General features: G+C 34.1%; 1 protein-coding gene across 8 annotated transcripts in view; it reads right to left on the reverse strand.

The window, feature by feature from the left end:
* The window catches only part of LOC106070740 (uncharacterized), a 71,190-nt gene that overhangs the window by 38,992 nt on the left and 7,784 nt on the right, over positions 1–24,414 (reverse strand). For 7 of the 8 annotated variants that reach the window (XM_056034291.1, XM_056034287.1, XM_056034288.1 and 4 more), the window contains exons 2-5: positions 16,034–16,545; positions 15,404–15,914; positions 8,968–9,179; positions 3,974–4,371 (exon numbers count right to left, since the gene is read on the reverse strand). In XM_056034291.1, coding sequence (XP_055890266.1) covers positions 3,974–4,371; positions 8,968–9,179; positions 15,404–15,914; positions 16,034–16,381 — 1,469 coding nt within the window. In that variant the 5' untranslated portion in view covers positions 16,382–16,545. Of the gene's footprint in view, positions 1–3,973; positions 4,372–8,967; positions 9,180–15,403; positions 15,915–16,033; positions 16,546–17,911; positions 18,808–24,414 lie in introns of those variants that run through there. The other variant, XM_056034289.1, reaches the window with a different exon arrangement.

The raw sequence follows: 24,414 nt of genomic DNA on the forward strand, positions 1-24,414 counted from the left end.
TGAAATTCACGCCCAAAGCTTTAAAAAAAATTATTTTCCACTTTTAAGTGTGTGCTGTTTAAACAATTTTTTAAACTTTATATTATTTTGGCATCATTGGTCTTCGACTATTACAAATGTGTCTGGACACTGATGTAAGTAAGTCAATGTATTTTTTTAGAAAGAAAATCATTTGTTAAAATAATAATTTTGACAATGTTAATTAACAAATCCATTAAAAGTTTTCTTTATGATTGATTAATATACATACTTTCTTTGATATAATCTTTACATTAACATACAGTCTTTGATATCTTTACATTAGCATTTAATTTTATTTTACTTTTCAATTCTTATCAACTAATTCTCTACACTTATCTCCCCTTAGCTAAGTACATTTTATATTTAAATGTGAGGCTCTTTTATTTGAGTGCTAGATGTGAAGGTTGACTTGAGGCTATTATAGGATTGTGTTGATCAGACAATGCTCTTCCGGCATTATGATTTAGTGAAGATTTATATTTCTGGTATGTACTAAACACTCAAACAAAAACCTCATGCCAGAGATTCAAATACAAATATGTTTAGCAATTCAAACAAAGAAGATCCTTCAACAATAAATACAAAACTTTAATTCAGGAACTAGGAATCACTTTAGTAAAGTACACAATATACAAATAAAACAATTCAAGTTCAAATACAAAATTAATTAATTATGACTAAATGATTAATTAATTGGTTGAATTTTTGAATTGATTCATGTGTTGTCATTCAACATGACATTGTATGCAAAATTTGGATAAGTAGAAGTTGTAGAAAAATCCATTGCAAAAAATCTAAACTTCCAAGAAAGACACAGAGCGATGTAATATAAGTGTTGTGCAAAACAAAAAAGAAAGCTAAACAAAACAAAAAAGAAAGCTAAATAGAGTAGATGGCTGTTCTTTGTTATAGGTTTAGAATGGTGATCGTGAAAATGACGAGACTATAAATAGACTATTTTAGACGGAACTAGGGAATGATGGGAAATTAACAAAATAAGGAATTATGGGAAGATGACAGTTGAAGTAACGACCTCACTCTTTAGCAAGCAAGATGTTAGTTTTGTTTTAGAACTGTGACATTAGGACTGAGCCCTATTATTGTGTATTAAATAATATTTCTCAAGTTTATAAAGTCTTATCAAGTTATTCATAGACTTTAATATATGTTGTGTGGTTTGAATCGAACTCCAGTTAGTAAGACTTCATTATAGATCTACATTTTCAACGAAACACCACATCCAACATCTTCATAGCTTATTGTTTAAACCAGTCAAATATTTGTTTTCAAGGGCCAACTTCTGTTATTGTGAAAACTCAAAGGCAGTAGCCTGGCTGCCTGGTCATGCAGTTTGCATGTTAAACTGTTGTTTGGACTTAATGGTGGTTCTTGGTTCAAACCCTGCCAGCTCCCATCACATGCCCGTCATCCTGCGGGAGGTTTGGACTAGGTAAAGTAAATTATCTTCCACTCTGAAGGAACATCCAAAACATAGAAAACAATTTACAAACAAACGTTGTTTTTTTACAGCAGCGCAAGATGTAGGTAAAGTGGGCAATAGCCCACAGCTAGGCGGTTCTAGGGGACTTGCATCTCGAATGTTTATCCATTGATTAATGGTGCATCTGGTAGTACAGAATCACCTGAATCCACTACTTTGACTTGTATTCAAAATTACAAAATAAATGACCAACCATATATTTAAAACAGTTACTAATGAAGTAATTTATAGGATAATATGGGAAAAATAATCAATAGAAATTGTAGTAGAGTTCAACAAATGTCAGTTTATATTTTGTCAAAACTTGCCATGAATAATATCAAATATTTTGTAAATACCAACTGCCGAAGGGAGGGGAAGGTGGAATTTTGTGATGTTTTTTGCTTTCAATTTGTTGTTTTTTTAGGTGAGATTTTAATGTTAACCCATCCCTTGCCCCAGTGAAGCCAAGGGAAGTTTTGAGTTTAAAAGCTTCCTCTTCTATAAAAAAATAATAATTAAAAAAAATAATTTTGAGTTTAAAACCTCCTCCAGTGGGGTATAAAACTAAATACCACCTCTTCAATACAAAATTAAAGCAAACTACACACACAAAATTCTATAAGCATGGCCAAGAGGGTTTTTTAGTTTCTACCCCCCCCCCCCCCCCCCGCCACATTGCTTATAACTGTTCAAATGAATTACTCATAGAACGTCTTTATCATCTGCTATCAAGAAGAACTTGTCCAAATGTCTTTGTAATAATGCTTTTCAACCTATTCTTTTCAAATTTTTAACATGACTTTTTCACAATCTGCTTGGGTAGAAGACATATATAAAAGCAATTATAGCATATTTGCATGTTCTCCCTTAATTCGGTTTCACTCCTCGGCGTCTTCTTAGGCAAATGGACTTTAACATACAAATCCAACTCTTCGTCCTCAAATCTTTTTGTCTGCCATCTCACCTGGTCATCTGCTGCTTTCTTCATAACATGTAAATCTAATTTTTCTTGAAGTTGGTTATACTTATACATAGGCCTAACATATTATATGCTCTCAAATCATTACGTTCACTTATTTTAAGGTAATTTAATATCCTTAAGGTACGTTCAAAATGTTGATAAAAGCAAATATTGTCAATTTTGTTTTATATTTTAGCAATCCTAAAATCTTGGCATTAGTGTTTTTTCATTGGCTAACGTGACTTATACTCCAGGGATAAGTGGTGTTGTGACAGAAGAAATATAGACCTAGGCCTATGCTTGTTAATCATTAAAGGGATAAAATCTACTAGATGCACTGTATATAGCAATGACATAATTTCAGGAAATGAGTTAGATTAGTATTACCCTGAAGAATCTTTAAGATGAAAAAAAAATGATTTGATTTGAATTGCAAGAAATTTTATAGATATTTTCCTGAATTATTAAAACAGCATAGATGTCTTTTATATATAAGTAAACAAAAACAAAAAACAGAGGAGTGGAACTGCTTTAAAGACCAGTTTATGTGCCAAATTGCATAGAAACAAGCACCTGCAGGTCGCTTTAGAACAAGACAGCTGGAAATCACAATGTTTTGAGACCAAATGAAAATTCACTGCGGAGGACAGACGTAGACGGTGAAAAGAGAATCTTAATCAATGTTAATGGTTATGTCTGCATTAATTGTGGCAAAATATGTAAGCCACCGCTGGGGCTGTATAGCCACACAAAATATTGCACTCCTAATTAATTTTAGACTCAAAGACAAGACTTTTATTTATTTATTGTCTATCCTCCAGTTTACATAAATCGTTTGAAGAATATCCAAGTTCTTCAAAACACCTATGTCAATCAATTACAGTAGCTGAAATAGTTTTTCTTTTTTTTTCTACTTTATCCCAATTTATCCATTGAATAAAAAAAATGTTTTACATTTCTAACTAACTAAAAACATTATTTCATAGAGAATTAGGTTAATACTTTTACTTTAACATTTGTTGTGGTCTTTTTCACACACATGTTAACAAATATTAAAATACTAGCCCTCTATTACCCACACCCGCTGGTCTTTATTTGCGTATCACTGATATAGTTACTGATATAGTGTAGTAGAAACAATTAAACAAAATAATAATGCTATAAGTAAAGCGAATGCATGAATGTAAAATTAGTATGAATGGAGCTATTAAAATAGCTTATCGAACTAATCCATTTTTTTAATAAAAACATTGGCTCATATATATATATATATAGATCTAGTGTCTAGATACTATTATAAAAGATTTAAATCTACTATTATAATAGATATAAATCAAAATGTACATTTGTGTCTATTCATAATCTCTGTCTATAGGCCTACTTACTAAGATCTATATATAGGTTACTTTAAAAAGTATGAATAGCGGTTTGAGCATTGAAGCATGGCACATGACATAAATCAAATTTTTTTTAAAAATACATTTAGTAGAAGTGCTATAAATATTTACCCAGTTGACAAAGGTGAAACTCCATCACAGGTTGACCAAGGTCTGGACTGACTTACTTCACCACCAGTAGATCCAGTCACCCATTGCAATGGTGACAACATGTTGGGTCCAACAACCAAACCAACTCCTAAAGTGTTTGCATAGTGACTGCGGAAGGGAGATGGTGGGTCTACCCTCAGATACTCAGGACTGGGCTGGTCTTTGGCAGATTGAGGGGAAGGCAAGTCACAAACATAAGAAGGAGCAGGTGATGGTGTATCAAAGCCAGATTTTTGACCTGTAGCAGAAAAGATCTGAACTGATGGTAAACTGGCTCGATGATGATGGTGTTGTTGGTGTGGCCAAAAATTACGACTAACTGAAGACAAGTCAAGACACCCTTCTGATCTTCGATGAATCTAGATAAAAGAAAAATGCTAGTTTAGTAATAAAATTAAAATGTATACAATTATATATAAAGTGTCTGACTGTCTCTTTGGATGTTATGCACTGTTTAACTAACCTTGATTAAATTTGGCATTAGATCACAACAGAGTCTTATGATTTATTTAAGTCTCCCCAGTTTTAAAAAAATGACTAAATCTGTAGCTGAATAGGCAGTGTGAGTGGAGGCTGCCAGACCTGAGAAAGCTTTACTTAAACAATTGTTGTTGTGGTGGGTTTTTTTTTCTATAAATGTAGTGTTAGTTAAATGTCCTTTTCAGACAATGCAATCTAGTGTAGATGATGTAAAGAATGTTCACTATCAAACCCAGAAAGATGGAACTAGCTTGGAATGAAGTAACATTTTCTAGGCTACAAAGTCAACTACATCTCTTTAAAACCTTAAGATCAAATCATCAAGAGAAAATTAGACATTCAAGTGCCTTGCTTAAGTCAAAGAAACAAAAGCATATTAGGACTATGCAATTTTTACTGATGCTTCATACCTAATTACACAACACTTACATCCTTGACAAACCTTATCGAATAAGGTCAGCCAAATAAGGAAGAACTGGAAGACACTATAGAGAATATCAAGGACACCTTTTCAAACGAGTCTATCCTCAAGTTACCAGACAAAAACAAGACATTCCATCTAGCAACAGATGCATCAATAGAAGGAAATTGGAGCCTGTCTGATGCAAGAACACAATGTGTTTTATATCAGCAGTACATTGTCACCGCCGGAAAAAAGTTATTCTGCAATTGAAAGAGAGTCTTTAGCCTTAGTTAGGGCCATAAATAGCTTTAGCAAGAATCTGTTAGGCAAATCATTCAATCTTCTCATATATCATTTTCCTCTCCAATTTCTAGGTACTAGAAAACTGGCTGATAGCAGATTAACACAATGGAATTTAATGTTAACAGACTACCAGTTTACAGTTTAAACAATACCAGGAAAGACAAATATATATATCTTAGCAGACACCCTGTCAAGATGTACTTAGATTACATGATAGTACAAGATAATTCATAACAATTACATAACATATTGTTATTGTCTTGTTTTGTAATTATTATTTATTCCAAGTAAATTTGAATCATACATCAATTAAAAATAAATGATTATAAATACAATTTATATGTATTTTGATTTAAAATTGTATAATTAATTTAAAGTTTCATGATATTCAATGTATTAATATGATAACTTTTTTTCATACACCCATAAGTTATTGTAGTTATAAATTCTAAATGTAGAATACTGAATTTTATTGAATATTATAAATTTGCTTTGTACATGGAAGAAGCATCAGTAAGATTATTGTATGTTGGTAACATTATTGTATGTAGGGTTGCGCGATTGCAGTTATGCGTATCATGCAATTGACTTTTCAGAAGAGGGGAGGTATATTCACATCCTTGTTGACGCTCATTGTTCATAAAATGTAGGACAGTTTATCTACTCAAATTAGGTAACAGTCCTCTTGGTAAGAAAAAATACCAGACAGATGTTGATAGAAAAAGTAGTTCAAGGCTACAGCAGGGAAATATTAAAATCTTTTGAAAACCCATACAAATCCCCTGAAATATATAGACAAAAATTGTCATTTTGGGATGTCATTCAATATGGAAAATGGCAATCCTACGCACGATAAAAGAAAACAGCATTATGCATTACCCGTAATTGTGGAATCTAGTGAAAGAAGCTTCTAGTGCCTCAAACTAATGAAGAATTACTTGAGCTCAACAATTCTAGTAGATAGATAGAAACATTTAGTAATTCTTGCTATTGAGCGTGATCTATGTAGGAAATAGAATTTTTATGATATACTGTATGACTTCGCTACACGCAAGGCTTGTAAAGTAATTTGTACATAGTAAAGAATGAATAAAATGCAAAGGCTAATTTATTTTCTAATACAAACTCTTAATTTTCACTTATTAAGCGTATCGCTACCCAAACTTAGCCTCACGAAATCCGTTCCGTATAGAGCTCCACAATGGTTAAGTCTGGCCTTGCTATTTTTTTTTTGCCTTATAAATTACGTAGGGTAACTCTAGTCCGTCCAAAAAAAAATAAAAGAGTGATCTTTCCATTACATGGTGTCCAAACTCTTAAGCCATGAAGAGAATTATATATATATATATATATATATATATATATATATATATATATATATATATGTATGTATGTATACATATTCAGTTTATATTAGTTTTCTATTACTTCACTTTATTTTTACAGGTTAATCTCCCAACATGTGGACAAGAAGGTTGTACTGACCAAAATTTCAATGGAATATTATTAAAGCCATAAGTTGAGTAGATAAAGATTGGAACATCTTTTTCAGCTTAAGCCTTTTTAAGCCTATAGAGCCAAAATCACAAATAGCCGCTGATAAGTGGCTTAATTGGTTAAGAACTATAGAAACCTTTTTCTCTTTGGTATCCACTTGACAATAAGAAACTTATGTATCCTCCAGTGTGTTTCAGAATATTGTGAATGCAAATCCTTTGAAGACTATCAAAATTCTTCAAAATATCTATGTCGAACCCAAGAACATAATTATGATTTTGAAATCAGTCGACTAATTCATGCTTAAGTTCAGTGTAGTAATGGGGGTAAAACACCAAAATGTTTTTACAAGAGATGCTATTTTAATGGGACTAGCTTCAACTAGCTTCCAGCAACATAGGGATAAGATTTCTAGAGAAGTGTTACAAATAGGTCAGACAATTTGAATGTGCCAATAATCATGTGGAGCAAGTGCTAATGGAGGCAGGCTTTGTTTATCGCCACAAACGGATGTAATCAAAAACCAAACTATCTAACATGAGGTTAGTGTGAAGAATGGTAAAAGATACTTTAAATAAATAAACCACACCAACACTTTAGATGCTACTTGTAACGTTTGCAGAAAGATAAGTCATTTCCAGATATTCTGTAGATCAACCAGTGGAAAAGCCCCAGGACCTGACCCCATTCCAGCAGAGGTCTACAAAAAAAGGTGAATTAACCCTGATTGAAAGACTTCATGAGCAGATGAGCTGTTCTTAATTATGTGAGAACAAGAGTCAATACCACAAGACTTTAAAGATGCCATAATTGTCCATCAATACAAGTGAAAAAGTAACTGCCAAATCTGCAACAACAACACAAAAATCCTCGCACGCATCCTACTAAATCAGCTCAAGCATCATCTAGAACATGGTCTACTACCAGAAAGCCAATGTGGCTTCAGAAAGGAGCGTGAAATCATTGACATGATCTTTCCGTAAGGCAGCTCCAGGAATTGATAAGAACAAAATGCTGACCTCTTCTCGATATATATCGACCTAACAAAAGCATTCGACACTGTTAGCAGACAAGGACTCTGAAAAATCATGTCAAAGTATGGCTGTCCACAAAAATTAATATCCATGGTGAGACCATTTCATGATGGCATGAAGGCTCGTGTCCAGGAAAGTGAAGAGCCCTTCGGGGTAAAAAAAGGCTGTGTCCACACTCTTCAGTATTATGTTCTCTGCTATGCTGACAGATGCATTCACAAATAGAGATAATAACAGGATAAATATAACATATAGATTAGATGGTGGCCTATTCAACCTGAGGCGTCTCAAAGCAAAATCAAACAAAATCAGTAGTAATCAGGGACCTGCTATTTGCTAACAAAAATATAGAACTGAAGCTAGGTGCTGAAACTAATGATGATACATACATATTAAACATAAATAAACAGCAGCACCAGGGACCAAGTTTTTTCTTCCATTTAATTCACTACTTTCTCTCATTTAAAAACTTGGTTGAAGGACTGAGTATACTTGGAATGCTAATATTTGTTGTGGTTTCTTAATATATAACTAGTCGACCAGTGGTGTAGCTAGCATACGCCACTATTTTGCAGGGCCAACCTTAGGCCACTGCAACCTTTGGGACTGCAGTGGGCCCAGCACTTTTATAGGACCCGCGCTAATTTTAGGTATATAAATTATTAAATTAAAACATTTTATAACTTATAACAGATTACCCGCGGCCTCCTGTTGATTTAACAGGAGGTCCTGGAAATATCCTGAAATTGCAAAATATATGAAAAAGTCCTGGAAATATCCGGAAATTATTAAAATCTTCTGAAAACTCATACCAATCTCCTGAAATATACAGACGAAAATTGTCTTTTTTTTTCACTCTTAATTTACCTAGGATAACTCCCTCCGTCCGAGTTGCAAAAATAAAAGAGTGATCTTTCCATTGTGTCCAAACTCTTGAGCGTGCTCTATCGCTTCGTTAGTTACTACAGAGTAGATTACTCCCCCCCCCCTTTTTTTAAACGTGAGGTAGAAATAAAAAAAAAAAAAAGAGTGATATTGCAACGGTCCTGCACTGCTATTTTGCGACGTGTTCTCCCCCCCCCCCCCCCCTTCTTGGTTTCTCATGTTCCTTTACTCCTTACTACTCGTTTAAACTGTTGAGGGAAGAAGAGAATTATATATATATATAGATTGTTTCATATTTTTCAAAATCTTACAATGCACAATAAGCAATGTTTTCTTGAAATATTTCTAGTTACCTGTGACTTCTGAGTTTTAAGATCATCAACTTGTGTATCAGAAGAAGGACTAGGCCTACAATAAATCTGAGGCACAGTAAGCTGCATTGGACCCTGAGGAGGAACTATTTCAGGTAAAGCTTGCATGGAAGAAACTGACACGCATCCCATTCCAGACAGTAAGTTGATGACACTTTCTAGCTCTTCTTCTGTTGCTAATTCAGGCTTCATGCCTGTAGTAAAACACAGGTAATGTACAACATTTTAATAAATCATACAACAACATAAAATAAAGATAAGCTTGACAAAGATCTTGTTTTTTTAAGACTTCTTTTTAGAAAAGAATATTATTAAAAAAAAAAAGGATATCTTTACATAGCAGGAAGGTGATTATTAGTTGCATACCTGAATCTGAATCAGTATGGAAATTAAATGACTTAATCACATTATTTCTAATTGGCACTTATGTTTATTGACCCAAAAATATATATAAGAGAATAAGAAAAAAAAATAGCAGCCAGGAGCACTCCAGGAGTTTTGCTATCACAATAAAATATACAAAATGCAATAGCATAAATAAAATTTTGGCAACAATTAGATGTTAGGCAAAACAACACTAAGTTGGCACCTCTGTTAAGCTTACCACCTTTCAGCTCACCAAAAAGAATTGCTTTGGCATACGGTCTTACCCTATAAGGGATATGTTCCCTGCCCAGCATAATGGTCAAAGAAGTCTTATGTTAAAAATTGTCAAAAGAATTGAGTTTTAAGACTTGAAAAACTAGGCCAGCAAAAGTAAAGCTTTACGTGGTTCGTATCCAAAGATGCTCAGGCGAAAAGCAAGGCCAGCATTGCGCCAAAGAAGTTAGCAACAAGTAGGAGCAAGTACACAACCCTTCTTTACACTATTTTCAATGCGGAAGTGATCAGATAGGTCATAATTGTGTCTAATTTGGCTTTTCTGTCCAACATGAAGCTGCTTGAGAATGAATAGGAACCTTGAAGGGCATCCAAGCTTGGACAAAATCAATTATTGCGACTCATGATTGCAACTCATGTGTCAAAAGCCTTAGTAAGACCCACTCAGGCAGATGCTGTTGCTGTTATCATCATCACAACTCTGTCTGTGGTCCATAAACAGCTTTCCTCTGGTGCTTTGATTCTGGACAAGACTTTTCAACTGTCTCCTAATTTTCCCTATCTGCTTGTCTTTGCTGTTTGGCATTTCTGGTACTGGTGGTTTTTCAACATGGATCTTCCTTGGCAGAACTGTAGTTGTGTCTCTAAAATCATCAAGCCATTAGTAAATCTGCCCTTGGGTTTTTGTAGGTAAACTAGATTCTCCTCTCTATTTTCTGACATTTTTTAAAAGGTGGCCTGCCGAGGGTCATCTGCTTTTTATATTTGTCCCAGTAGATGGGTATTTAAATAGTTGATTTCATGGTTTAAACATTTCCATCCAGTTTCATCCCGCATAGCTCCATATATTTAAAGGATTTTTCTTTAACAAACATTTTAGCAGGTTTTCAATTGTCTGCATTAGTATTCAGGTCTCACTAGCATACAGAACTAATGTGCCTAAATCAAGTGTTTAAAGAAATACTAATGAGACAGTCAAACCAATATTACAATACTGAAATGGTACTGCTGTCCAAGTAATGCTTTATGTTCTAAATAGAGGTGGGAATCGGACCTACTTCAAAAAGTTCAGGTTCAGCTAGATTTATGTTCAAGTTTGGTTCAGTAACAAGTATAGTTTACGTTCGGTTCAGTCAGATCTTAAGTTTAAGATCTTTATGTTTGGTTCGGTTTTATTAAATTAAGCAAAAGCAAAATTAAATAATAAGGTTTGGTGTAATGCACTAATTGTAAGACAAATTTCCTTATGGATAATAAAAATTAATATTATTATTATGTTAGAAACAAACGAGTATTCATTCTCTGGCACTGCCAGGGTCGAGTTTCGTTAAAGAGAAACAAAATTCAGTGAAGTCCCTTCATCAGTGTCCACTGAGTAATTTTCTGGGGATGTGGCAGGTCTGCAGCAGTACCACCCTCTTGACAGACAATGAGAATCTTTTTAGGAATGTTAAAGGCCTTAAAGGTATCTATGAGGTCATTAGTCAGTTGTTATTATTATTATTATTATTATTAATGGAATTTATTAATTTACAAAACACTTTCATTCAAAACTTACATAAATAAAAATTTAAAAAAATACTTAGCAACATATTAGCTATTGCAACTCAAACTAAAATTGCTGCTGTTAAAAGTACACAGTAAATGTGATGAATAATGATATTACATTAAACACAGGTAATGTTATCTTAAGTAGCCTACTGTCAGTTCAACAATTAGGGCTGAATGTTATACTTGGGAAATGTCAGCATTTGTAATGTTTCTGGGTTAAGACTAGCTCTACGCTCACTCATTGTCACTCCACACATTGAAAATACTGTTTCACTTGTAGCAGAAATTGCCAACAACTTTTTAGCAATTGATGCCATTGTTGGAAGGGTATGCTCAGAATTATTATCTTTCCAAAATTCCAATGTGTCGCAGTCAGTCACTGGCAGTGCCAAGTATTTTCAAATTTAATAACTCTTATCATTACTATCAGCACTAGACAATGGAGTTCTGGCTGTCTTAATGTCTGTCAGTAAATCATATAATTCAGAGTCAACTTTACTCTTTTTGGAAAGAGGCTGTTGATCCGAATGAATGCATTCACCAAAGCTGTCTATACATACACCGGACAGAAAAGCTGATTTAAATCATGCATGTTTTCACTGTATGAACCAATGATCTTACAGACTGACTGAAGATGAAGTAGCATTGGCCATACATTAAAGCATGTTGGCAGTCATAGGACAGTTGCACAGTAGCCTTGTGAAAGGATTACTTTTTTAATGGAGAATGGAGTTAGTTGAGTTTAATTAAAACTAAAAGTAAATTGAAGTTTTTGAAGTTATTCAATTTGTTTATTACTTACTGTGTAATTATTACAATATTCAAAATTACTTAATAGCTAATATTAAAATATTCCCAAGCACACATTGGTACTTGTACCTTAAGAGGTGGAAGAAAGAAGAAAATTATATACAACTGAATAGTTTCACTAAAAGCCACTTTATCCGATTGGATAATATGAATAAAAATCAGCTTATCCCTCACTACTGTTTTATATTTCTATTACGAACTTGACCTAAACCGAAGATTTGAAGACATACTTCACTATGATTTTTCCCGACTGGGTATTGAAGCAGATCCCATTCACAGAAGAATCCATGCTAAAACTAGTAAAACACATACTAGGCCTAATTGTAATTCTACAAATTTAGACAAAGATGGACATGAATAAGAGATCTAAATTTTTTAATCCAACTAATTCACACAGTTAAAATGACGCATATTAATCTAGATCTACGTTTTTTGTTGTATTTTTTTATACATAAATTTTTAAGCACTTTACTTTTTTGTAAATTTTTTTTTTTTTTTGCTTATTGTGACATAATAGGGAAATAACTATTTTGAGCTATTGTAAAGACAGGAGTAATTCCCCTTAAGAAGCTTATATAAGGGCATGTAAAGTGTGTTTAGTTGCCACTTGCTCTTGAGTTACCAGCTTGACCACTGTTGAGTACTGTATACATTTTTTTTGTTAGTTATTGGTCATGTGTTTTGGGGTACTCAGGAGAAGTGTACCCTGCTCTGGAGATCTTTGGGCTAAGTATATCTTAATCATTATTGTATTTTATATGGTACCCCGACAAAATAGCGCGGACAAAACAGCTCCAACAAAATAGCGCTGACAAAAAAGAACAGAAAAAATATATTTCAGTCATTTTGAAAGAAATACTTTAGATATCGTAAAATATGAATAGAGCCTATTTTTTGTTGTTGTTTTTTTTTTTAATGTTTTCATTATTTTTCAGTCATTTTGCAGGAAACACTTAAGATATATTAAAACATAATATGCAAACAGTAAGCAAAAATGATAATAAGCTAAAATGAATAATTTTAAAATATATCATTTATTTATATTCCAAAAGGCAAAAGATATATATTTGTCAGATTTTTACACACACACATACAAACTTTCACTAAGTTAAATTGTAGGAAATGTCACATACAAATTCCATCACTGCTTGATCGGGGTCACCACATTTCAAAATACTAATTTTAGCAAGTTATGCATTTTAAACATTGGTGAAAAGGGGAAATGATATAGAATTTAAAGTACTCTCGTTCTCTACAAATATGGCATACTTTCAGATCTATTAATATTGAAAAAGATAGAGACATCAACAAAAATGCTGCCCAAGACATTAAATTACTAATAATCTGGTACTTTTTACACATCATGTATTAATCCGCGCTATTTTGTCGGGAACCTTTGCGCTATTTTGTGGGGTCACCATTTTATATATTGTGATTAATGAGTAGATATAGCCTCCAGGCAGTATGTGCATGTTATGCATCCGGGGGTACTCCTAACCGTGACTTTTTCTAGCCTTGTCTCTGATGGATTCAACTTTGTATTGAATCATCAGATAGGCTTAACCGAACGGATGACTATAATTGGGATTCCATGAAGCTTATAGATTTCTCTGAAGCTTATAGTTCATCATGACCCTTTTTTTTTGGGGGGGGGCTAAGAGTGGATCTGTTGGTCTGAAGCCTGTAACCCCAGAGTGGCCAAAAGTGGTTGTGTGTTGACCTGATGCCTGTGACCTTCATTTTTGTTTACACTGATGTGTCATTTCCCTGAATTTAACAGTAGATTATGTATTAGTTGTAACATATGACTAGGGCGGTTTGCCATACAATTTTTAACTTTTGTTTATTTTGTGTTGAGAAAAGTGCTTTTTTTGTAAAAAAAAAAAAAAAAAAATAGGTGCCGGTACTCAGTGATGGAATGCCTAATGTTTAACTACTAATAAATTAATAATCAACATTAAAATAGAAGAAAAGTAATATTTTTTCCCCACATTGAAAAAGGCGCCGGTACACCGTACCGGTGCATACCATCACAAAATAGCACTGGTTGAGAAGGCCTGTGAGTTGACAGCCAGTTTAATTTGCACATTTATTTATTTTTTGTAAATAAACTATTTGTATATATGTTTACCTGCGACTTTGTTAAGTCTTGTTTTGCATACATTAGTATCATTGGATGAACGTGCCAGCACAACTTTAACACTGATCTGTTGATCTAAAATACCTAATTGTAGATATAAGTAAGTCTCATTGAATCTTTTTAGCTATACCCGCTAATAGGTAATATTCATAGATCAAAATTTTGTTATGTAGAATGGAGTGCTCTTTTAGAATCAATCCCCATTATTATGTTACATAGGGTGCTCTTACAAGCAACATCATTTGTTTGTAAAACTCTCGGTTAGCTGAGTCGGTAGAGCATCAGACTTTCAATCACAGGGTCAGAGGTTCTCTATCCTAAGATTCTAAGCTTATTTTTAACACTCTATTAAAAAAATAATAATGTAACATATAGACCCTACACTGGCCAAAAGTGGGGTTGTTGAAATGTTGGCAGTTTTATTGAAAGAGCAAAAAAATTATAGAGTGGGGAGTACGGCCAAAGTATTATGCAAGTATTTGCAGGAAAATAAGATAATTAAGGCCCAGACCAAACTTATCATTGAGCCTATCAAATATTTTGAGTAAGAACTGAAAAGCAGAACAATTGTCATATACGGTAGTGTAAATAAAACAAGGCCCTATTTGTTATGGAGAGGAGTTGTGGGAAGGGGGAGAAGTAATACCTGAATTTACAGGTTAGTCCTATTCAACAGAAAAGATACTAGAATTAGCTGGCCAAAAGAATGTCTACATTTTTATGGAGGAAAAAAAAAAGCTGTAAAGAAGCTGTCATTTACTCTTTGTTTGTTGGTATTTGTGTTCTTGTGTAGTATTACATTACCTAGTATGCTGAACCATCATAATGTCAAATTATAGGGCAAAGATAGCTACTCACAGAGACCTATACCTTTGTGAAAGCTTTTGAAATCAAATTTAAGTTTTTTAATAGTCATGTTGTTAAAAGTGCTGCAAAGCTGGTACCAGGGACTTCTATGAAGTAGAGAGGCCAGCAGATATTCTATTTTTATGCAGAATTGTTTCCTGTGCTATAAGTGTATAATGAAAGATTCAAAGGCATACATGTAGCCTAATGTTCTTATTATATATTGAGAAGCCTAAATATAGAATTTTGACATTTTGGACCAAATTTTCATTTAATCAACCCCCTTATGTAAATAATGTTGCCATTCTACCAAAGATATTCTCTAAAATCATGGCACACTAATATACTAGCTGTAATGATATATGTAAGGGAAACTACCATAAAATCATGAATGTGCATTTAGATATACAATTACTTGACTTAGAGGTACAGAATAATTATTCCACATTCTCAATGCTACCTGCTACTTACCAGAAGATTGAAAATGTTCACTGTCTCTAGATAATAGCATGTGGCATGTGTCATCATTATTGAACTGAGACTCTGTTAATGAATCTGGACTAACTACCACTTGACTAGAAGTGAGAAATGTTTGGTTATCATGACTGCTGGTAACACTAGGCACTGATGGTACTTGTTCTTTAAGCTGTGATTTCATGTCTTCAGACTCCCCTTTCCTCCCATGTGATGTTTTTTTTTCAAAGAATGACAGAATTCTAAAACCTGCTCCAGTAGGATTTTTTACAGTATTTCTATCCTTTCTCATTTTTGGACTACCCCAGGGACTGCTGGGAAGACTAGCATTTGACTTTTTTTGTGGATCTTGACCGTCTGCAAGTCCCAGTTTGAAAACTAATTTTGTCACCTCATCCTCTCCATTAAGAGAAAGCAAGGAATGAATAACTTCAATGATCTTGGTATTACATAATGCAAAGTACTGTTTCTTTAGTTTCATCAGCAGTAGGGAAATATGACAAAGAATCTGGAGAGAAAAACAATCTCTAATTTTAAATTTAAAAAAAATAATTTTATATGACCTTTACAAATTATGCTAAAATCTAAAATCCAATTAAATAAAAAAATATAAACAAATAAGCATACCTGGCCATAAGATGGTGATTGAAATAACTGTTGATCAGAATTCTGGATATCTACAAGCATGGCTTCCATTTCTTTCAATATTGACACATTATTGCTGGACACAGCCAATGAGAAGACAGAAGACAATCTTTCAGTTAGCAAAGAGCCTACACTTTTATATGGCGTATTTTGTAACCCAAGAGCAAGGCATTCAACCAGATGGTTACCAGCCCTATCCAAATGTATAAAAGCTGTGTGTAGGTTCACAATTCCCTGATAGCATTCTTTAAGCAATGTTTGTGGGCTGATGGTACAGTCTTGAGCCAGCCAAGTCTTAATGTACCCTGAATGAGCAGTTACAGATGACATTGTGGTTTTCTTTTTAATAAAATTAGGTAGAAACTCCTTTATTTAAGTTCTTAAAATACATTGCAGAGACAAATGCTTATGCTAGGAGGAGCTGAAACTATAATCTCATGAATGTGATGATGATCTGAACATTTTGGTTTCTTGAGAATTCTGAACGGCAGTTTCTGTAAAAAAAAAAAAAAAAAAAGACAAAATATTATGCCATGACATATAAATAAATATATTGTTAATTGCAAAAACAAAGGAACATATCTAATTGAATGAATGATTTATTACAGATTCTATCAAACTATTATTGGTGTCCCCCTCCAAACCAAATAAATTACGTTCTAGCCCCTCCAGCCAGAGTCTGAAGAGCTTTGTAAACGTCCCCAGAATTGTCTGGAGAGAGCTGCAGTACCAAACACTTTCCTGCATTGTGAAGTTAAGAAAAAAAATTCTCCTTGCCCTGGGTTTACAAGGCTATTTTATCCTAGTGAGGATGTTTAATTAAGAAGGTGTAGGATGGGCTATTTAGAAGTGTGAGAGAATATGAGGCAGTAATGCATGTTATGTTTGTAATGTGATTGACAGTTGTTTTCAGAAAGACATTACAAAACTACCAATATTATACAGTACTCAGAAAGAGATAAAAAATAAATAAATAGCATAAAGTAACTCTAACTGATTTTCTGCCTAAACTAGCCCGGAAAATGAAAACTTCTAGTTAATAACAACAAGATTGGGATAAAATTAACATATTTTTGAAGGAAAGATGTGAACTACAAGACACAGCTCACAAACCTTTTTTTAGTCTGTAACTAGTGAACCATAAGTAAAATAATTAGTTTTTATTTCTTTCAGTGTTTTTGATACTCTAAATAACTGGCATTTTACTGGGTAGAAAGACATGCAATGATTTGATTCCCATTTCTTCCTATAATTCCTCTAATAAGATGAAGGTGAAACAACATCACTGTCAGGTTGCAACAGTGTGACTTACTAAATTTTTTGTTAAAGTTAAGTTTTTTGGGCAACATCTTACAGACCTTGTGATCTAAGGGACAGATGATGTAAAGATCATCTGTTTCTGTGGCCCACAGTTAATGAGAGTGTCAGGTGGCCAGTGTAACAAGCAATGTTTGAACCTGAAGTCCCTTGGTTCAGAAGCCAAGCGCATTACTAACTAAATTTGAACATCATAATACAGAGACTTTTTATTATAAATGTATTGAGAATTAAAGTCTTAAAATTTGCCTTAACTAAGTAATATAGCAAAGATTCTAAATAATATTTATTTAGATACGGTAACCTAATGTTGATTTACTTTCTTCAACTGAGAAAAGCTTTAAGAAAGATATGTCTACCTTCAGTCATACTAATAGTCAATTGTTCTTGTTTTGAGAATATCCATGTTTTTCAATACAAGAAAGCTTGCCTTTGTGTGTGTGTGAACATAATTCCCAGAACATTCCATTTAATTGTATATATTTGATATTAACATGTGTTACAAAGAAAAAAATAAATAAATAAAAATAAAAGAAATGTTACCTTATGTCTTTATAGCAACATAAGACTCATTTAGGTAAAATATATTACAGATAAATATAACACAAAAGATTGCTACTAGCACCCAATACATGTATATCAAATCATTCAATTTAAATGAGTTTCTACTAGTGCTGCCCATTATAAGAGATATGCATTGTGAAGTGTGTCAACAAAACTGTGTGTAAGAGGTCAGGGGATGATGTCTCTAATCAAATTCAATATTGACAAACTAAACATCTCAAAGCTTTGGCAAGCTGTTTCCTCACTCCCACACAATGCATACCATATGTTTATGCAATCCAACACAATATATTGTCTAGATCCTTACTTTCTCACAATAGGTTCAACGGTCTCCTTCAGTTGTGCAGCAACTATGGATCATCTCATTTCCATTAGAGGAAAGCCTGGGCATTAGCTGTGGTCAGAACGATGTCGCCCACACATACAATAAGTATCATCTCTTCTCATATGTTCCTTCACTTTTGTCATAAGAGTGCTGTGAAAGTTCAAGTAACCAAATACCTCCACTTTTCCTAGTCAGCAGCTGTTCTTAACAGGATATCAAGAGAGACGCTGACCCATTCTTTTATGTCTTTTATGTTGTCCAGCCAGCTTTCCTTTCTTTGTGCTCCCTTCACTGTACCTTGAAGTATGACTTTTTAAATGAGTCAATATGTGAATATGACCAAACCAGTTCAGCTTTCTTCACAATATCGAGGAGTTCTTCCTATTAGCCAGCCAGAGTGTTGACTTCTAAAAGTGCAAACTCATTTACCTTCTTTTCCTGGTATCTGATATCCAGCATTTTCTGTGGCATTTATTCTCAAAGGCTTGAATTCTTCTTTACTGGGAAGCTGATGTTACTCTTAGAAATTTTCCACCATGATATATGGATACAAGAAAGTATAAATAAATCTAAATACTGATAAATAAAAGATTGCCACTCAATACAAATACCGTAGTGTATGCTTACACAAATCACACACAATAAATCTTTTAAATAAATCAAATAAAAAAAAATCAACATCAATAACAGTAAACTCAGGTGTACCTCAAGGAACAATCTTAGGCCCACTACTGTTTATAATTTTTTATATATGACCTACTTAACTGCATTAGTTCAGGAACAAAAGTCAGATTATTTGCAGACGATTGCATAATATATAGAACAATAAAAACAACACAAGACACAGATATTTTACAAAGAGAATTAGATGAATTACAGAAATGGGAATCAAATTGGAGCATGTCTTTCCACCCAGAAAAATGTCAGTTGTTAAGAGTAACAAAAAAACTAAAACAAATTAATTCCACTTATCTTATTCATGGCAAACCAGTATCACAGACTAAAAACGCAAAATACCTAGGTGTTATAATAAATGAAAAACTATCATGGAATCCACATATTGATGAAACTACAAAAAAATCAAACAAAGCATTAGGATTTATTAAAAGAAATTTCTATAAATCAAATAAGAACATAAAACTAAAATGTTACTTAACCTTGGTTAGGCCAATAATAGAATATGCATCCTCCGTTTGGGACCCCTCAACTCAAGAAAACATTAAGAAACTGGAACAGACACAAAATAGAGCAGTGAGATTCATAACAAACGAATATTCACATTTGACTAGAGTAACACCTTTAGTAAAATCACTAAATTTAGAAAGCCTTCAGGACAGAAGGCTCAAAAGTAAAGTAGCAATCATACATAAAACACTGAACCATAATCTTCAAATACAAAAACAAAATTTAATAAAATACTCTGAAAGACACAAAGATAAAGGCACATTCCTCGTCCCATATGCTAGGACAAATTTGTACAAATACTCCTTCTTCCCTAGTGCTATTAGAGCATGGAATGGGTTGCCTGAGCTAGCCAGGAAAACCAGTGACTTGGCAGAATTTAAGTCATTGGTTAATATGCATGACTAAATGCATGACGCGTAGGACGTAATCATCTTCTTTTTTGAAGTAACGTCTGTATTATATAAGAAGATATAAGATATAAAAACAACACAAGATAATTCAATTTTAAAAAGAGAATTAGAGGAATCAGGGAAAGAAATGGGAATTAAATCATTGCATGACTTTCTACCCTGCAAAATGCCAGTTATTAAGAGTATCAAAAATCTAAAAGAAATAAAAACTAATTATTTTACTTAAATGGTAAACTATTTACACAGACTAAAATATCAAAATACCTAGGTGTAATAATTAATAAAAAAATTATCATGGAATAAAATTAGATTAGTAAAAAAATCCAACAAGTATTAGAGTTTATTAAAAGAAATTTTTACAAATCAAACAAGAACTTAAAACTAAAATGCTGTTTAACCTTGTTTAAATATTAAAATAGGCATTCTCTGTTTGGGACACCTCAACTCAAGAAACAAATAAAATAGAAATTAGAGTGAATCAATATTCACATTTTGCTAGAGTCACAACACTAGTAGAATCACTTAATTTAGAGACACTTCAGGACAAAAGACTAAATAGTAAAGTAGCAATAATACTGTTACAATGGTTTTGAGAGGTGAATATGTCATGGTATTTTCAGAAGTGAAGTGATTACGATTACTAAGAAAACTGTCCTCGTTTAATTTTAGCGAAAAGGCCTTGGCTATGTTTTATCACTCTCACATCTGCAATATTTTAAGTTTCAATATCACTGCCTGGTATGGCAATCTGAGCATTTAAAATAAAAATAAACTTAATAGAATCCTAAATGCTGCTGGCAAAATCATTGGCAAAAAACAAACCCCATTTGGGCAATTGTTTGAGACAAAAAAGCTAACAAGATCCTCGAAATAAAGAATCACCCTTTGTGTCAGGATTTTGTGATTTTACCATCACAAAAGAGATACAAGACACCGATAGCAAAGACAAACAGACACAAACACTCTTTTGTTCCCCTGGCAATCAAATCATTAAATAAGAACAATCTGGTATAAACTTTGTCACATGTAAATTGTTCCCCCGGCAATCAAATCATTAAATAAGAACAATCTGATATAAACTTTGTCACATGTAAATTATGAGTGAGTCTGGTGTGAATGTACACTTTGGTTTCTTATAGTTATAATGGTTTTGTTTGGTGTAATGCACAAATTGTAAGACAAATTTCCTTACGGATAATAAAGATTATTATTATTATTATTATTATTATGATCTAATACCCAACTGTGTGCTGGAGATTCTAGTACTGGTAAGAGCCAACAAAACTTTTCTTTTCAAAATAGATAATTTAATTTTCAAAGTTGAAACCATAAAACAAAAGAACTGATACTGTGGGCTACTTTATGTAAAAACACAAATTGAAAGTTATCAAAATTTCTAGTACAGGAAACAAACATTTTCTATTTTCATAGTTGGTGGTATATTTTAGGAATACATATGAAACCCTGGTGGGCACAGCCTCACAACAATTCATGAGATTAAATGATCATATAGTGTAGTGTAACTGAGTTGTTTATTTTCAGTGTGCGTCCAGCTTGAATAAAGGTCATGTCCAGTGTGTGTGTGTGTTCATAGTAGTTAAGCGATGTCGTGTGAGATGTGTTTGTGCTGGTTCACTGTCTACTGCTATCTTGTCGAAAAAAGCCATGTTATTGGTATTGGTATTCTAGTCATTATTATTTCATTACAATGTATTCGACAAAATTATGTGTCTGGATTAGTGTTGGAATTCTTAATCAACAATGGATAAATTACTCTGAACAAAAGAGTTGGACATTGATCCAAATGGATTCACTGGTATGACACATTTCAGAATTTTCTGTCGTCCACATTAACGAAGACTTTAAACTAAAGTTGTTGAAGAATCACGTTTCCTCTATGGTTTACATGCTCATCAGTGATGTATCGTTCTATTCGATGGCCATAGACACACTCAAGGCTACTTACATTAAGGTAAAGAACGACATTTTTGCTAGACATTTGGTTGCTACATGTAAACAGCAGCTGAGCCAAACGGTCGAGTCCTTTATGCTAAAGTTGCGAAGCCTGGCCCGGGACTGTGACTTCAAAGAAGTAACTGCAGAACAGCACAGAGACATTTGTATTAGAAACGCCTTTATAACTGGTCTGGCATCCAACCCTATTAGACAGCAGCTACTGGAAAAGACATCTCTTACTCTACAAAGCGCTTATGGCGAAGCTTAAGTGTTAGAAACAGCCACAACGCATGAGCTGAAATTCTACGAATGAAATCTCTTGTGGTACAATGAAAGCGCCTTCTTACTTTCATCTAGAAACATTCATATCTAGTGAAGACCAGGAATCGAATGTTAATGTTGCAAGCACTCATAAACACTGGCAGCTGTGAAAGCTACATGAAGCCATCGTCAAGAAAAATAAATGGCCAGTACCCTGTTCTACAAACAGAATATTGATGGCCACTACACATCTTTCTGAAAAGGCACTAGGACATACATTTGCTGATGTCCAGTACAAGGGAGAACATTACGAAAAAGTCAAACTTTCTATACTTGCTGGATTTTGCTAGGATGTAATACTTGGTGTAGACTTTATAAGTCTTCATTAGGATTTGACCATACCGTACGGAGGAAAATGAAATCCTTTACACATCTGTGGTCTTAAGGCAGCACGAGTTGAAACACCGAGCCTATTCAGTAATCTAACTTCTGACTGCAGGCCGGTGGCTACTAAGTCCCGAAAGCACTCAATAAGTGTCACAAAATTATTGAGGCTGAAGTAAGAAAACTCCTCTCAGACAAAATCTTCGAACCCTCAAAGTCTCCCTGGACAGCCCAGATACTGGTGACAACAAACGAGAGACACAAAAGAAGAATGGTCATTGATTACAGTCAACCAATAAATTGCTTCACCTTACTGGATGCATACCCAATGCCCAGAGTCGATGAACTGGTAGAATGGATATCTAACTATTCCGTTTTTAGTACACTAGACCTCAAAAGTTATACAGGCAAAAACCAAAAGGCAGGCGACCCAAAGGCAGACCCCGAATGCGATGGATAGATGACGTGGAGGCAGATCTGAAGCGGCTTGGGGTTAGGGTGTGGAGACGAAAGGCCCAGGAGAGATCTGAATGGAAGGATGTGTTAAAGCAGGCCAGAGCCCTCCATGGGCTGTAGCGCCACTGGGATGGATGGATGGATAGACCTCAAAAGTGCCAACCATCAAACACCAATCAAGACTGAAGAAAGGCAGTTTACTGCCTTTGAGACATGTGGCAAACTCTATCAGTTCTGTTGCATCCGATGTTACCAATGGAGTTGCATGCTTTCAGAGAACAATAAATCAAATAACTGAGAATGAAAAGTTGCAGGACACCTTTGCATATGTGGACAATGTAACAGTATGTGGTCATGATAAAGAGTGGCATGATGAGAATCTTCAAAGATTTCTAAATGCTTCTAGAAAGTGTGGGATAACGTTTAATGAAGACAAAAGTATGACAGCCACTGACAAAGTTTGTGTATAGAGATATGAAATTTCTAAAGGCCTACTCAAACCAGACCCTGACAGATTCCAGGCTTTAAGAAACCTTCCTCCTCATGATATACGCTCAAAAAAACGAATCGTGTGCATGTTGGCGTACTACTCACAGTGGATCCCAAATTTTTTCTAACAAATAAATGTTTTGGCAAATAACATGTCATTCCCACTTTCAGAAACAGTAAATACAGCCCTTAATGAATTAAAGCAGGAGCTGGAGAAAGCTGCCATCTTCACCATCGACTATACTCGACCTCTGATGGTTGAAATGGATGCCTCGGATATTGCAATAGCTGCCACCATCAACCAGGATGGCCGCCCCATGGTGTTCTTTTCGAGAACACTCTCCAAAAGTGAAAGGCGGCACTCAGCAATAGAAAAAGAGGCCTACGCCATTGTAGAATCTTTAAGAAAATGGCCCACTACTTAGTAGGTAATTGCTTTGTCCCTGATCAACGCTCTGTGGCCTTCATGTATGACAAACAGAGCAATGGGAAATTAAAAAATGAAAAAATTCAAAGGTGGAGACAGGAACTAAGTTGTTTCCACTATGATGTCTTGTACAGACCAGGCAAACACAATGTAGCTGCTGCTAAGTTTTCTAGACACGGATGTGTGTCAGCTATGAGTCGAAATGAAACTGCTCCATGACTCTCTGTGTCATCTGAGAGTAATAAGACTACAGCATTTAGTGCGAGCCAAAAACTTACCTTTCTCTTGTGAAGATGTCAGGCTTGTTGTCAATCAGTACAGAATCTGTGCCGAAGTAAAACCCAGATATTTCAGTAATTCTAATGGAACTCTAATTAAGGTGATGCCATCTTTCCAGGGACTAAGTATGGATTTCAAAGTACCGCTCCCTTCTACATCTCGGAACACATACCTGCTAACCATTGTGGACGAATTTTCAAGATTCCCTGTTCTGATATATCGGCTTCTACAGTTATCAGATGTCTCGATAACTTATTCTGACTATTCGGAAAGCCTGACTACGTACACTCTAATAGAGGTACGTCATTCA

This window comes from Biomphalaria glabrata, chromosome 7 (assembly GCF_947242115.1).
Source record: "Biomphalaria glabrata chromosome 7, xgBioGlab47.1, whole genome shotgun sequence".
NCBI classification, from domain to species: domain Eukaryota; kingdom Metazoa; phylum Mollusca; class Gastropoda; family Planorbidae; genus Biomphalaria; species Biomphalaria glabrata.